Below are 14,846 nucleotides of genomic sequence, written 5' to 3' on the forward strand. Positions count from 1 at the left end.
AGGGATTACCAGCTGATTAAATTATGGGTGCTTGTTTTCTGGAATACAAAAATCTAACAGAGAACAAATTATCTTCCATTTAATTTTACATTCAAACCAGCAACCCACCAATCACAGGGCAAACTCCTGCCACTACTGTCACCTTTAAATTTTTCCTGATGTTTCTTCTAATTTTTGTTATGTAGCATATTTCATTCATTGAATGATTTTTTTTTTCATATCATGTTAAATATTTTCAAAGTGGCCTGCGCATGGGTTACCCCGCCTTCCTCTTAATGACCACTGAGTGCCAACTCCCCCTGTGATTCTGACCAGGGTTGAGAGCAAATAGAAAGAAAATGGACTGAATTGTCGTTTTATTACCTCTTAGAATGCATTTTACACAGAAGCAACACATTTCAATTTTATCTGTGAAAGATGAGTCCCTTCTGCCATCAGGGATCTGACATGCATTTAAATGTTTTCAGAACTTTTCTTTTTTCCCCCCCCACAAGGACAAACATCAGAGGAGAGACGTCCAAAAGCAGGAGGGGTAGCAAATATGCACAAAATAAGCAAACTTATATAAAGATAACTTGCTAGCTCATAAAGGTTTGTACTAAAATCAACTCTCAGGTTCTTTAGTCACAATCTAGTTATAATTTTTTTTTAAATTACATTATTTGATTTATAGTTACTTATACACAATAGGTTATTTGCCGTCTTGCTTTTAATTACTGACTGTATTTTCCAAGAAATCAAACTTGGAAGACCAGATAATTACTAACTCTTTCATCATCGCTGAGCAACGTAACTCTGTGATTGGTTTAGTACAGTTAATGCTTTGCTTCACTGAGCACCAGAAGACATTGAAATCAATACCGTGCCCTTTCACAATCACCAGATTGCAATACAGAAAGCAGGATTACTATTAACCTCACTGTCCATATAGACTTATTACACTGACTGAAAAGAAAGTGTGACTTGACTTTCTGGTTTTGAATTATATTAAAGGCAACATTAATCTCCAATATTTTTTATTCACTAGATTTATCTTCTGCGGCTAAAATGACACATCAAGTCAGACTAAGTACTAAAAGTCCGCGTGAGAAAATATTATGATTTCTAAAACGGAACAGCGCTTTATCTGCAGGCTCAACATTGTTAAATAGAAGTGGATTAGAGGCCGGATCGTTTGAAGTCCCCCTCCTAAACACACAGCTGCTGCTTTTATCTCAGCCAGCCCGTCAGGAGCGATTGACTTTATGATAACTGCTGGTGCTAATGTGTATGAGAGCATGTTAATTTTAAGTTCATGCCTTTGGGGATTTCTAAGCTTTCTTCTGATAGAGCTGTGAATCCATCTGCCCTGTCAAATGCAACACTTAATACTCAGCAGGCCTCAGACGGGCTGCTGCACAGTGAAGCTGTCCCTTGCTCCTGTAGACAGTGACGCCTCTGTTTGTCTTTTTATACCACAAAGAAGAGCACAAACTTAACGCCAGACTGTAGTTTTAATATGACAATTTGGATTTGATGTGATACATTAACACAAAGTAGATATTAACTGTGAGAGTGATGGGCAAATGATTGAATGGTTTTGGATGTCTTTGTGGTGTGCATTTGCATTGAGGCCCCATTTGCGGACGCCTCTAAGTAAAATCCAGTGCAACCCGTTGTCTTCAAGAGATACCTAATTTGTACATGGAATGCCTGTTTGTAATTTGATCTCTGTATAAATACAGCTGTACAGTAAACGACTCAGGTGTGATGGAGAACATTAGTTCATAAAGACAGAGGTACACAGCTGACTGATCAGAGTTAAGGCGGTGGAGAAAAGCTGGTCGGAATTGATAGGAAGATAAAATGCATCTAAATATGGAGCGTTAACGATCTATTATATGCGTCAGCATGCTCGACTTTGTGTTGGCCTCTCACATTCCAGCTCAATAAAATATTAAACTGAATGTTTTAATGTGACAAAATTTTAAAAAGTTTCTACACTTATGAACACTTTTGCAAGGCAGGTCTAAGTCGCTTACCTCCGAGTTACTCCCTTTACGATTTAGTGCTCTGACAAATCCAGAGGTGATCGAACATAAAGTGTTAAAATCGCTTCTGCCATCTCCTTTGGCATCCGTTTGGCACTTTGGCAGCTAGCTGTCTGCTCGTAGCTTTTTCAAAGTCACTTCGCATTGATGATAATCTGCTTTTTTGTTGTTGTTGTTGTTGTTATTGTTATTGTTGTTTCTTCCCGGTGCGCGTTCATAGCTGCGGCAGTGGCGGGCCCAGCAGGAGGAGGTGGCGAAGCTGGAGGCAGCCATAGCAGCAAGATGTCAAGAGGAAGAAGAGGAGAGATTAAAGAGGGAGCAGGAGAAGGAGGCTGCCATGAGATCCCACCAGAAAGAGAAAGTAAAGACTTTGTCTATATTTCTGTCCAGGAAAGGTGTTTGTTACTTGCTGGGGCTTTTTTTAAATTTTTTATCAGTAATGTAGAGCAAATGTATCAAAAGTCTTTAAAAGAAATAAAAAGTAGTCAGGAGAGCTTTATTGATATACATTACTTATGATGTTGATATAAGCTTTGTTGGTCTAATTTGATTTGATTTAAAAAGGATGAACCTGGGTCAATGGAAGAAAAACAAAAACAAAAGAAAAGTCGATGCAAAAATGGAAATGATGCACACAAAAGAAAACCCTGGATGTTATGAAATTGAAAGCATGTGCCATTATCATTACACGGGGATTTTGATTATCCGCTTTAGTTATTGAACGCACAGGTGTGATAACACCAGAACGTGTTTGATTCTGACTGTTTAATTAACTCCCTCCTCAGGGGTCCGCTATTGGGGGGGACCTGGCAACCTGGGCCGCTGTCTTGATTAATGAGAACATTCAGGCCTCATTGGATTCCGTATAATTTAGCACAATAGTCAGACAGACCCTGAAATTTCATCTCATTCTCTCGATTTATATTTATCCGATTCCTGCCGCCTCAGTCAATAGGACATGATGATCCTGGGAGTTTTCCCAGAGTCAACTTTGTTGCTGCGTGATTGCTCTCCTTGTTAACTTTCTGTTGTTTGTCGTGCTTCTTTTTTCTATTCTTCCAGCTGAGACTGTTTTATTTAAAGCAGCAGAGGAGGAGGGAGTTGCTGGAAGAGAGGGATCAGAAGGCACTCGCAGCTCTTAGGAGCGAAATGGAAGAACAGGCGAGAAGAGACGGGGAGAGGTGAGTGCTGGATAGAGGGACCTCATTTCTTTGCATGTCAGTGTCATGTGTTGGCCTGCGGTGGACCTGGCGATGGATCTGGTCTGTCAGTGAATGCTGGGAATAGGCGCCGGCCCCGCCTTCAACCTTGAAAAGATAAACAGTTATAGATAATGGATGGATGGATGACGTTGTGATGCCAATAAGCACACTGATTATATCTATCGATTTAATTCTGCCTTATTCTCATGGCTCACACAAACCAATTTTTTTGTTGGTGGTAAAAGTCATCAATAAAGTTGCCATTGCACACATTTCCTTTCTTCGGCAATCAGAATTGGACGAGGCTTGATGGTGTGTTCTGCTATTATTTGCCTTATCTCATGGCTGCAGTAGATCTAGTTTCCTCAAAACAATTTAAAGTGCCCTACTCTGACTTTTGAGAAACATTTTTTCTTTTTTTTTTTTTACCATAGTTACAGACTAAAAGCCCATTTTTTGGAACAGCACTCATCTGTCGATTTTAAGTAGCTTCTGTGTCATGTTCCCATCTAACGAAAGGGTAAAGTAAACAATGATTTACTGATCACGTGAGCATGAAGCACAGTCACAACTAATGAAAATACTGATATCAAGGTGAATGATTTAAACAAGACTCTGGTGTTTCTTTTAGTTCTATATGATCACCATCTGTCTATTTGCTGCAGTAAAAAAAAAAAAAAAAAGAAACAGTAAAATTCTTTACTTGCAAAGAAAGCCATATCTGAATACCCTTCTTAAAAAGGTAAAATAATGTAGTTACAGCACGTTTTGAGGTTGTTGCACCACAAACATGCTCCAATTTTACAGACACACTCACACTATTTACATTATTTGTGCATACCACTTGTCAGAGACGCTTCTATTGCTTTACTTTGCTGGTTATTTTCGATTGGACTTGTAGGATCCTAGATTGAATCAAAGAAAAACTCTTCTGACATGAGAGGGTTTTAAGCTCTCAGAGACCTTTTGGATCATGTTGCTTTTTGTTTCATTGAAGCTATTCATGCTATTAACAGTCAGCGTGTTTACAGAGCTTTTGTTCTGGTGTGCATTTGCACAAATCCAAACAGAACAAGTCGGGACGCAGAACCAGTTTCCTTCTTGAACTGCATGATGGCCAGTCAGACATTCGCATGGTATTTGTACTCCCATGTAACTTGCAATTGAACATGCAGTTTTCTGGAGTCTGGAAATTGCATCCAAGGAGAAACAAGACTTCTGGATTATTGAATTATTTGGATTTTCCACATAATCACACAAGAAAGCCGTGTGCTTCAGGTGTTGCCTTTCAACAGAAAAGGTTACATTTGATTTGACGTCAGGCAAAAAGAAAATGTTAGGTTATTAAAAGTGTGTGTTGCTGTGTGGTTTTAGTTATTCTTGACAGGTGTGAAGTTTCACAAAACGCACTTCATTTTTGAATTTTTGTTTTTTTGATGTGGCACCATACGGGGCAAGACGAGGAATGATGTTAAAGCGGCTTCATGATGGAGTAAGCCGCAGCTTTTAGATTGCGTTTTGTCAGGAAGAACAAGAGGGCGGGGGGGAGCTGAAAAAGAGATAAAAACAGATAATCTGAGAAGAGCTGCACTCTGGCAGCACCATTAAAACCCCACCGCTACCTGCAGGTTCGGTGTGAAGTGATAGGTAACGCTGCCTCTGGCCGTGGCCAAGGAGCAGAGGTGTCATCCAGGCCTGATGTCCGACAGCCTCTCTCTCTCTCTCTCTCTGCTCCCTTTAGGGTGCTGTTTCGCGCTGATGTGTTGCAGAAACGAATGAAGGAGAGAGAAAAGCAGGAGCTGGAGCAGCAGAGGGAGGAACGAGAGAGACACGATCGTCTGGAAGCTCTCAGAAAGCAGGTGAACTATTTGCCGGCCTTAACGGTTTGAGCCACTCAGCTTTGTTCTGTCATTTCAAATTACTCACAAGGGAAGAACTGGACTCATCCGTACCCGGGCAGAAACATCAGTGCCACCTTTTGGTTGCAAGTGAGAACACAGTCGTGAGTTACCAATATCAATGTCTTTTTTTTTTTTATATATATCATCGTCTCAGGTTGAGGTGGTGGCAGAGGCCGACCCAGAGAGGATGATGGCGGATACAAAAGCTTGGAGGAGCCGACGCCTGAATGAGAAAGAGTTTGAGCTGCAGAGGCCTCTCTACAGTATTAACACGTACACAGACAAACAGGTGAGGAATGATAATATCTACCCTCCGCTCACCTTTACCTGTTGTTTAAAAGATGCCGATCACCGGGCGCATTATCATTTGCTTCAATCTGCTTGTTTCCGCTCCCTTTATATCGACTTCAGACAATCGCTTTCCTCCCCTCCCCGGTTTCTTCAGCTACAATCAGTCGTTCAGGTTTTGTTTCACTTTAGTTGAGGCTGACCCGTGCCATCAGGAAAAATACACAAAGCAAGTGACTTATCAAACAATGTTTGCCCTCATATCAACACACAGCCAAGATCCCAAGGACACCATGTAAATCAATAAGCTGCAGAGGCTGGTGGATCTGTGGCTTCTTTGTCCCAGTTCAGAGCAAGAAGAGAGAGAAAAAAACCCCTAAACATAGTTGTGTAATTTAGAGGAAAAAGCTGTAAATATGTAATTAATTTACTACGTACCGGTTGCATGTCTGTCTCCCAGATTGTGTCAGATCCAAGAGTCCGAGCTGAGCAGGCTTTCCGAGAAGCTGGAGTACACCAAAACCAGTACGCCAAGGAGGCCCTGTCCCAAATCAAGCCTCCTAAGCCACCGAGACGAGACACAAAATCCACATTTCAATTCTGACAAGAATTGTGTTTGGCTCATGTTGTTTTGTTCCAAGCATTTTCCTTTTTCTCTTTCATTTAAAACGGTAAATAAATTCATATAGCGCTTTTCTTGTTGCACTGATCTCTCCGAGTGCTTTACACTGTCACCACATTAGCCAGTTAACTTGGACACATTCATACACTGATTCACAGATTAGTAGGCAACATGGTACAGGGGGGGGAAAGCTGGAATCAAATCCTTAATCTTCGCCTCAGATCTTAATAGGGTTAAACAACGCAGCAACTTAGAATGTTCCCGTCTCAATGTTTGTCATACCTCATCCTGACCTGAGTCATTTAAGAATAAATATGGACCAATAGTGAACACCTGGCTACTATTTTAGCGGAAAAAGTCTATCTTAAATACCATAAGATGTATCATCTGCCGTAACTTACTCAACACATTTCAGATGCTGAATATGAATTTTGTCGGAGACTGACATATTTTGTCGTCACATGCCAGTTAAGCTCTTCAACTACTCATATCTTAATATCCTGCTGCAGATTTTAATTTTTTTTTATACCGAGGAGTTTGCTGAAGTGTCTGCTACATGTTTTGATGACTTGTTATTAATGCTGCTTCAACATGCTTTAAGACTTAGAACTGAGCAGACAAGACGTATAAGAAAGTTTGGACCTGTTTGAACATAAGTTTGAATTGACAGGAGTTTCAGATGCTATTTTGCAGCTGAAACACTAGTTTATTAGAATTAACAAGCACAAATAAATCAGATCAACAGTACTGTGCATGGCTGAGAATGCAGTTTTGCAAGCCATGCATATAGAAAATACAGCAGCGATTTGAAGTTATTAATGCTAGCCATTAAAAAAAATAAATGCTCCTATCTGATACTTCATCCCTGGTGTAAACATAAATACGTAATACTTGATGCTGCTTCCAGCCATTGCTGAGGTACTGCCAAAGTTCCCTTTATTCCAGTATGAAAAGTGTAGCAATTAATTTAAGACTTAAATTCTACTATGAGTAATAAACTTCATGCATTGACCTAGCACTGCAACAGTTCACATCCAACAAAGGAATTGCTGATGGGTGTTTATTTATTGACTGCTCACATAAAGTTCTTTTTTTATAATAACATACATACAGCATAAACTGCTAAATATATCTTGGAAACATGTAATATTGCAATTTGTTGTCTGTGTTGCTTTATTGCAAGAAAGAAAAACAATGAAAAATACAAAGAAATGCCTTTCAAACCATAGATCACTACTGTCTAAGCTACAGTATAAGCTACGTTTTTTTGTTTTGTTTTGTTTTGCTTCAATAAGGTGCTATTTAATTTTCAGTCATTCAGATACAAAATCAAAAATATCAATATCAAATATCAAATCAAAATAAACGTAACATTTTGGAGTCTACTCTATGCATGTCAGCTTTGGTGACACATATACCACGGTTCACATTAAAATGAAAATGAGCATACACAACACATTATTGTAAAGATTTGTACTACCTTACAAAAATAGTGCATTTAATAAGAAAATATGCAACACATACTTAAATATCTGTAAAAGCAATGTGAAAATATTTATTTCAGCTTCATCAAATAAATCATTTAAAAAAAGCATAAATATTTCTCTAATTTAACTATTAACATGAGGTACAGTGTATGTATATATACATTATCAACATGGTAGCTACAGATAGTTTTCTTTTTACAGGGGGCCAGAGCGTTCAGGCAACAAGTCCCAAGCGTTTCTTGATGAAGTGGGACACCAGGACTTGGGGTCTCTGCTGGTACTCCACCAGAACGTCGTGAGAGGAGGTGATCTGGTCGCCGTCGAAGCGGTTCAGTAAGGCAACGCACACCACAGCCGCTGCAGAAAACCAGGAAGTGATGAGTGCTGGTACAATACTGTCCTAGTGCCTTTTGGTTGATTGCTGCCTCTGCTAAAGATAGAATACTTAGAAGTATTCTTTTAAGGTTTCAATTATTATTCCAGCCGTTTCTCGGCTGTAGATCAACACACATCTCCCTGACTTCCACATTTTGATGAGAAGCGTCTGTGCTGCGGTTCATCTAAGCAGTATAAATATAGTAGTGTAAAATTGTGAAAGGTCCAAATGGTTTTTTTTAACATGGACATTTTGTCCCCCTACTGAATAACAGTACACATTTGTGTGAGATTTTCCTAATGCAATTAAAGAGTAATTTATTGTAAGGCTGACTCTACATGTTTAGCTAGAAATGCTTATCTCCGTAAAGGATGCTGCATGTTGGAGATTTCTTGCTCAGACAGGAAGTGTATCTCTGTCTGTCTTGAAACATCAAATTAGACTAATTGCCTGATGTGTTCACAGCTCTTGTACTGGGTCATTCTAGTGTTGAGCAATTTGTTATAAATAGACACCTTTCAGGCCACAGACTCGGCACATGGCGGCAAAGACGGTGGATTCCATCTCGATATTTCTCACTCCAGCCTCGTAAGCTTTTCTCAGATACTCCAGCTTTTCCTCGTGAGAAAAAGAGCAAAGAGCTCCGTCGAGTCTGCCTTGACCTGCGGAGACACAGAATATCTCAGTACGCGAGTCCAAGAGGACGCAGAAGTGAATTATGAATGATGTTTTGCTTAGTACCTTCGTAGAAGTCATGGGTGCACATGGTGTTTCCAATGACGGTTGGAAGGTTTTGCAACTCGGAGGAGCATTGCAGAAGCTCGCTGGCAACTCCTTCATCCAGCTCAGTGCTCCGAGTGATAACTTTACCCAGAACAACTTGTTCAAACTGGGGGAGGAAAGAGTAGTCCACTGCTTTGTCAGTGATCACCACTGTGCCTGGAGCCAGACCTGCAGATGATACATTGCAATGGTTTTATAGATGAAAGTCTATATTTAAAAATAAAACTGTCGGCAGGAGAAAAAAATAATCTGGTCTCACCGACTCCACCAGATGTTCCCAATCGAAACAAGACCACATCACGGCACTGGGCGTGATGGAGCAGCTTAATGAGCTCGTGCAGCATGATGGAGATGGAAGGGACACCCATACCATGCTACAAAAAAAAAAGAAAAAGAAAAAGCATCTTCTAAAAGCTGTAAACTTCATATTTTAAAAATCTAGCTGTAGAAGTCTGTGATGGTGAGCGCAGTTTACACTCATCTCTGTAAAACTTTATACCTACACTTATAGAGAGCACCGGTCCCACTTTGTACATGCAGTAGCGATCGGTCCCCTCGCAGATATCTCTGATGTCTTCTGGGATTCCCGGCAGTTTCAGCTCGTGGTGCATGAACTGGGCAAAAGCCTTCATTCGATTCGCACTGCCACCAACACACACAAACTAACAGAGAGGAACCAGTTCATACAGTGAGTTTTATTTTATGACTGGTAGGCTTTTGTTTCTGTCACTAGGCTTTTACCTTAATATCTCCAAACATCTCTGGAAGGTTGTGAGTCTTTGTGCTCAAACTGAAGTGGTACAGAATGTCCTCCTCCATCGTGTCCAAATATGGATTCTTAACTTGAACCTGTTGTCTAAGAGTATTTTACTGCATATTAAAACACAGTCATGATCACATCCATTGTACACACAGAATCAATAGAATACAAACCGCTCACTTGATGTAGTCATTGTGTTCATTCCCCATGCAGTCGAGAAGAATCGGCGCCATGACTGTAGGTGATGCTTTGAAATAGTCTTAAATGTCTTAAATGCACTTGATGCAGCTGTGTTTTGAATAAGAGTCAACCCAACAGTGGGGTTGATATAGCCGTCACCCCTGACCTAGCCACTGATTGGTTCAGAAAAGAGGAGTAGCAGCACTTGCGCTTCTGCTTAAAGTATCCACGAGTTATAAGCAAACAGGGGAAGCGCAGTGATGTAGAAATATTTACCTAAAGCAAAAAAAAAAAAAAAAACAGTAACAGTAACAGGAACAGGCTGTGAGACATAAACAGTGAGGTATGAATAAACCCTGAAGTGTGTAATGTCTACAATTCAGCCAATCTGAGTTCAGAAAACATCTGACGCATACGGATAAAACCCACAGAGGAAACGTGGAGATAACCTCTGACCTTTACATGCAACGGTTTGACATCAAAGCAGCCGCATACACTACGTTCAATGTATAACCAACAACCAAATGGTTCATTCAGATGATAAACACAGGAGATAATTATGTTTTCAATCCTTCACAGATACTCACGCAGCAAGTTTTTAAAAAGTGTATCATTTTTAACCTACATTAAGCACAAAACCTTTCGTACTTTAGGTTAGACAGAATTGCCAAAAGTATGTTTTTGCTAAATATCAAATTAACACCAAGAACTCCTGTAGATGTATTTAAGACACCCCCTCAAACACACCGCTTTTTTGTGTGACATTATGGAAAAAAGAACAAGAGATCTCTACAGGTTTGATGCATCTGTATGTAATTTCTAAATGCATAAAAGTACATTTATTTGTTCAAACAATTATACACAAGTATAAACACCGTCCATTCATCACACATCTTTAGGAAGGAGATGAGGTTAGTGAGGTAGTGATAAAATGTTTTGATATGAAATTTGTCTCAACCTTAAAACCAAAAGACCTCGCGCAGACACTGGTTGAAGCAAGAGAACATCACTATTAACAGTGAAACAATCCCGACATGGTCTGATGAACCACTCGGCAAAGAAGACAAATTATAGTTTGCAAAATGCAATCAAGGACAAACACAAATACCTACAATCTAAACCATTCGTTCTTTTAAATTTTGTGGAAGTAAGCAAAACAGAAATGAGATTCATCAGAGCTCGTTTTGTTCATGTTGAAAGCAGAGAAAAAGAATCGGAGTCATTTGCAATTTCAACTTTATTTTAGGAATTGTTTACCCATTTTCACATAAGCAGAGAAACTTTAACAAACGCACCTTCGTTACGTAACAGATGAAATTAATGAGGCACCACTTACAGGCAAGAATAAATACAACACTAAAGCCATAATTCATCGCTTTCACACTTTTAAAGATGTCAAACTTGGTAAAACGCTTGATCTCGCTCAGCAGGACAAAGTTGAGAAGTTAATGTCAGAAGAAAAGATGGCAACTGTTCTTCTAGAAGTGCATGCATCCCATTTTTGGACATCTGGCAGTCCTCCAGCCTGTGGACATGGAGATGGAAAAAAAAAGAGCAAGAGCCACTGCATTAATCATCCCCACATAAGTCACTATCATATCTACATAACACTGTCAGGATGCTTCATAAATTTCCTAATGGTTCAAACGTTAAAAGTTTTAAACAGCAAATTTGTCATTTCGTGGTGCTTATTCATAAAGCAGTCACATAAAATCAATACACTGCTTAACAGCTTGCCTTCATTTTGCTTTAGAAGTGCATTCTGAGAGCATGATAAAAAGACAATGGAAATGTTTTAACAATGATAAAGCGATCGTAACCTCACTGCTGCACATCTTACTGGATGAATCACTGTTGAGGCGAGCCGTCTTCTGCATAGCCAAACCTCAACAGCTTAGTCATGTCAACGGGAGCCGTTTTCTTGTCAAAAGTTCTGAAATGGCAGTGAAAATGATTATTGTTTTAAGTAGATTTTGAAAGCGGTGTAGAGCGTCGTCCATTCTTATTACATAAACGCTGACATAAATGTGTACCTGTTTAAGATAAACAGATTACAGATAACATGGATTAAACATTACCGAGTTACTTAACTGTTGGGTAAACTCTGACACCGTCTCCCGAGATAAACTCTGGCTACTGATTAAACAAGTTTTTCTTTCAACAAAGCACACACAATCAACTGGCATTTCCAAAATGATCTAGTCTGTCTTTATCTAGTCACCGAGTAACTAAATGGAGAAAGTCACCCAAGTCACACATTATCTGAAAAGATTGCACCAGAAAGAGGCAAAAGAAAAAAACCCAGTTATGAACATTAAAAGGGTTTTTACATTTTTCTCTGATTATTTTTTTTTTCTTTTCTTTTAGGCCCAGGCAGAAAGAAGCTGAAACTGATGTAATGTGTAGATTTTGTTTTGATTTTTCTTTTTTTTTAATTTTATGTCTTTATAACTTTCCTTGTGTTAGGACTATGTTCATAACTGTGTTGCAGCGGTGAGCAATGCGTCCTTTGGAGTCTCGACATGTCATTGACATTTTTCCCAGAGCTACTGGAACACACAGCTCTGATCAGCTGGAAGCCAAAACAAACAGTTGGACACTCAGACTGTCCTAGAAGCCATTGCACTTTGTCCTGCTGTATTTGACCTGACCGTGCGATGTGCCCACGAGCTTTTCTGCTTTGTCATCACAACATGGGAGTTAGTAGAATTTACGAATCTTCCGACCTATGCTAATTACTGTTCGACTCAAACGCAGCTCCAAGACATCTGTACAAAAATGTCAGTTGGTTATATTAAAAAGACATTAAACATGCTAGTTTAATGCAAATATTTGTGCAAGCAGCAGTCAGAGAATCTTTTTGTACAGTGCTTGAAGTATTCCTACCTCTAGGACTTTTTTTTTCTCCATTTTGTCACATTGAACCACAAACTTAAATCTATTCTGCTGGGATTGTGTAAAACATATCAGCACAAAGTAGTATAACTCTGGAGTTACACAGTTACAATGCAGCAAATGTGAAAAGGTTTAAGATTTATAAAAACAGAAAGGATACAAAGTAAAAAAAAAAAAAGAGTAAAATGCCAATACACAGTCAGTCCCAATCATAATATAATTTTAACAGCTGTGTCCAAAGTACTGTATTGCATCAGTAATTATGAATGAGAAAATATAATCAAACTGGTCGTATTCCTATTCAAAACATCTACATAAAGCTATTGCTGCCTAAAGAGCTCAAAACAGTCTTAAAACTTCATTTCAATATCTTGAAGCACAAATTAGAAACATGTAGGTGCCTATTAAATCTCAGTGTGGATTCTTAATGTTGGATTGCAATAGCTGAACTTCTTCTTTTTTTTATTCCAATAAGTACTGAAGCTCAGTTACTAATCAAAAATAACAGCTTAGTTTATTTACGGTAGTGCCAAGACGCCACTTACACAGACTTCAACAAAGAACAACAGCACCATCTTGTGACCATAGTAACTTACACTCTCTTATAATTGCTGCTCCCATATTGATTGGAAGTCTGCAACTTCTCCATCTGGTTGCAATCAGCATCTGGATCCTAAAAACAGAAATAAAGTTAAAAGAATATTTGTGTTGATAGCATGGCAGTGTATGCCTGCTGTCAACACAGGCATACACTGCCATGCTGGTTTTGTTTTTTATTTAAGATAAATAAGAAACAAAACCGGGCCAAAAAGTGAGCATATAATGTCACATTGCATCATGAACAGTCCCAGAACTTAGCTTTAAAGTGGAATAAACAAGCTATATTAGTACAATTTACCCCATGTGATTAATTACAACACACCTTTTCTTTTCCACTGCTGTTGTCCTCGTCATCTTTCTCCTCCTCTGGTGAAATGCTGTTAGTCCCAAAGGGAGCCTCTAGTGGTGGATAGGCTCCAGGGCTTTTTTGCTGGATGCTGCAGATTATCCCCATGGAGCAAACAAAGAGTAGGACACAAAACGTACACAGCTTAATGTTATTTTTTCAATCGATACAAGTGAAGCTGGTTTTAAATTTTTTTCCTTCAAACTGTAAGGTTTTGTTTTTTAAATCACAAATTAAACAAAATGTAGCATGTGAAATCATTTAAACACCTTGGTGTAGTGAGGTCTCCCGATTCAGTGCAGAACCAGTCTGGAGGTTTGTACGGATTTGGTGTGAAAACATTTATGTCCTCATGCCACAAAAGTCCTGTTAACCCCCCCCCCAAAAAGAGCAAAAAATAGGCGTTCATTTGTAGTAATGAAAAGCCAACAAAACGCACGATTGTACGAAGGTAAACAGGATGACTCTACCCTTATGTCCTCCTTGCTTTGCAAGTTTCACATAGTCAGAATCGCTCTCCAGCACTGCAACTCTTCTCCCTCTGAGCTTCTCCTCGGGCGGGGTGCTAATGGTTGGGGACAGTCCAGGGATCTGGGAGATGTGCCCATCCTGTGTTCTGTACCCTGTCCTGACACCTGCCACATATACAGCAACACGCGGAAAATAGTTACAACATGACCATCTCATCGACGTAACCACAAACCCCGCGAATTCATTGTTACTGTCAATTTCTGGTTTTAAGTTTAAAGTATAAACAGCTGTACTTGCCAGATTTCCCTGGTTGATCACAGGAACCCGAGAAAAGTAACGAATTTCTGGAGAAAATACAAACAAACCCGACATAATTAGCATCGTAGCCAATCCTAGCATAAAGAGCGCCGCGTTTAAACTGTCCTTGGCAAGGAAAAGTTGGTTTTAACCAAGCCTCGTTTTGAACACAAAACAACACGTAAACTGTTGACAAAGTCAGGTAAAGTCCACATTCAAGCACAGCTTCGTATCACTTACTCTGAATTCATCGTGCAAGCGGACAAAAAGCTGTTGCACCCACTCTGTTTGGAAGTTTGTGAACTCGTCGCCATAGAAACGGGTTTCTCCAACAGCTGCTGCTCGGCAATGGAAGCTGCTGATAGAGAACCGTTCACACTCTACCGTATCTTTTTTTGTTGTTGTTGTTTTATTAGACTGCAGTTATAGTTCAGTTCAAAACGGCAACTCGTTCCCCCTGAGTAAGTGATAAAGAATACATGGTTTCTTTTCAATAGAAAACATGTGACTATTATTCGCTTAGAAGAAAAACAGCTGGAGGTTTCAGGTTAGATATCACTCAGAGAGACAACAACCAAACTGAGAATAGCGATTAGGGGAACAAGGAA

The 14,846-nt window shown here is 39.4% G+C and overlaps 3 protein-coding genes across 4 annotated transcripts in view; 1 reads left to right on the forward strand and 2 right to left on the reverse strand.

Annotated features, from left to right (window-relative positions):
* Positions 1-6,117, forward strand: part of LOC103461116 (coiled-coil domain-containing protein 148-like) — a 32,091-nt gene extending 25,974 nt beyond the window's left edge. The window contains exons 11-15 of the mRNA XM_081603923.1: positions 2,251-2,391; positions 3,093-3,211; positions 4,974-5,091; positions 5,288-5,422; positions 5,882-6,117. Coding sequence (XP_081460049.1) covers positions 2,251-2,391; positions 3,093-3,211; positions 4,974-5,091; positions 5,288-5,422; positions 5,882-6,025 — 657 coding nt within the window. The 3' untranslated portion in view covers positions 6,026-6,117. The remainder of the gene's footprint in view (positions 1-2,250; positions 2,392-3,092; positions 3,212-4,973; positions 5,092-5,287; positions 5,423-5,881) is intronic.
* Positions 6,118-7,089: 972 nt separating this feature from the next.
* On the reverse strand, positions 7,090-9,875 carry upp2 (uridine phosphorylase 2). The gene is made up of 7 exons (XM_008403995.3): positions 9,630-9,875; positions 9,431-9,545; positions 9,193-9,351; positions 8,949-9,063; positions 8,648-8,857; positions 8,422-8,568; positions 7,090-7,887 (listed from the first exon to the last, which is right to left on the reverse strand). The coding sequence occupies exons 1-7, from the start codon at positions 9,680-9,682 to the stop codon at positions 7,745-7,747; spliced, it is 942 nt and encodes a 313-aa protein (XP_008402217.1). The 5' UTR covers positions 9,683-9,875; the 3' UTR covers positions 7,090-7,744.
* A 973-nt stretch (positions 9,876-10,848) lies between these two features.
* On the reverse strand, positions 10,849-14,731 carry LOC103461686 (uncharacterized). 2 transcript variants are annotated; one of them, XM_008403994.3, is made up of 8 exons: positions 14,479-14,731; positions 14,239-14,285; positions 13,941-14,105; positions 13,740-13,836; positions 13,447-13,561; positions 13,121-13,197; positions 11,450-11,562; positions 10,849-11,154 (listed from the first exon to the last, which is right to left on the reverse strand). In XM_008403994.3, exons 1-7 carry the CDS (start codon positions 14,550-14,552, stop codon positions 11,478-11,480), a joined length of 660 nt encoding a protein of 219 aa, XP_008402216.1. In that variant the 5' UTR covers positions 14,553-14,731; the 3' UTR covers positions 10,849-11,154; positions 11,450-11,477. The 2 variants fall into 2 exon arrangements, with proteins under 2 accessions (XP_008402216.1, XP_008402215.1); XM_008403993.3 differs by having other exon boundaries at positions 11,470-11,562; positions 14,479-14,728.
* Positions 14,732-14,846: the final 115 nt, after the last annotated feature.

Source organism: Poecilia reticulata, chromosome 2 (genome assembly GCF_904066995.2).
Source record: "Poecilia reticulata chromosome 2, P_reticulata-male-v2, whole genome shotgun sequence".
Taxonomy (NCBI): Eukaryota; Metazoa; Chordata; class Actinopteri; order Cyprinodontiformes; family Poeciliidae; genus Poecilia; species Poecilia reticulata.

What these genes read in the sequence shown, in the direction of transcription:
- upp2 (XM_008403995.3), bottom strand. Translation starts at nt 9,682, where the DNA reads ATGGCGCCGATTCTTCTCGACTGCATGGGGAATGAACACAATGACTAC. An exon ending in GGGAACATCTGGTGGAGTCG is followed by an intron (nt 8,858 to 8,948) that starts GTGAGACCAGAT and finishes TATCATCTGCAG; the next exon opens with GTCTGGCTCCAGGCACAGTG. An exon ending in CACCCATGACTTCTACGAAG is followed by an intron (nt 8,569 to 8,647) that starts GTACTAAGCAAA and finishes GTGTCTCCGCAG; the next exon opens with GTCAAGGCAGACTCGACGGA.
- LOC103461686 (XM_008403994.3), bottom strand. Translation starts at nt 14,552, where the DNA reads ATGGCGACGAGTTCACAAACTTCCAAACAGAGTGGGTGCAACAGCTTT. An exon ending in AAAGCAAGGAGGACATAAGG is followed by an intron (nt 13,837 to 13,940) that starts GTAGAGTCATCC and finishes GGGGGTTAACAG; the next exon opens with GACTTTTGTGGCATGAGGAC. An exon ending in ACAGCAGTGGAAAAGAAAAG is followed by an intron (nt 13,198 to 13,446) that starts GTGTGTTGTAAT and finishes TTCTGTTTTTAG; the next exon opens with GATCCAGATGCTGATTGCAA.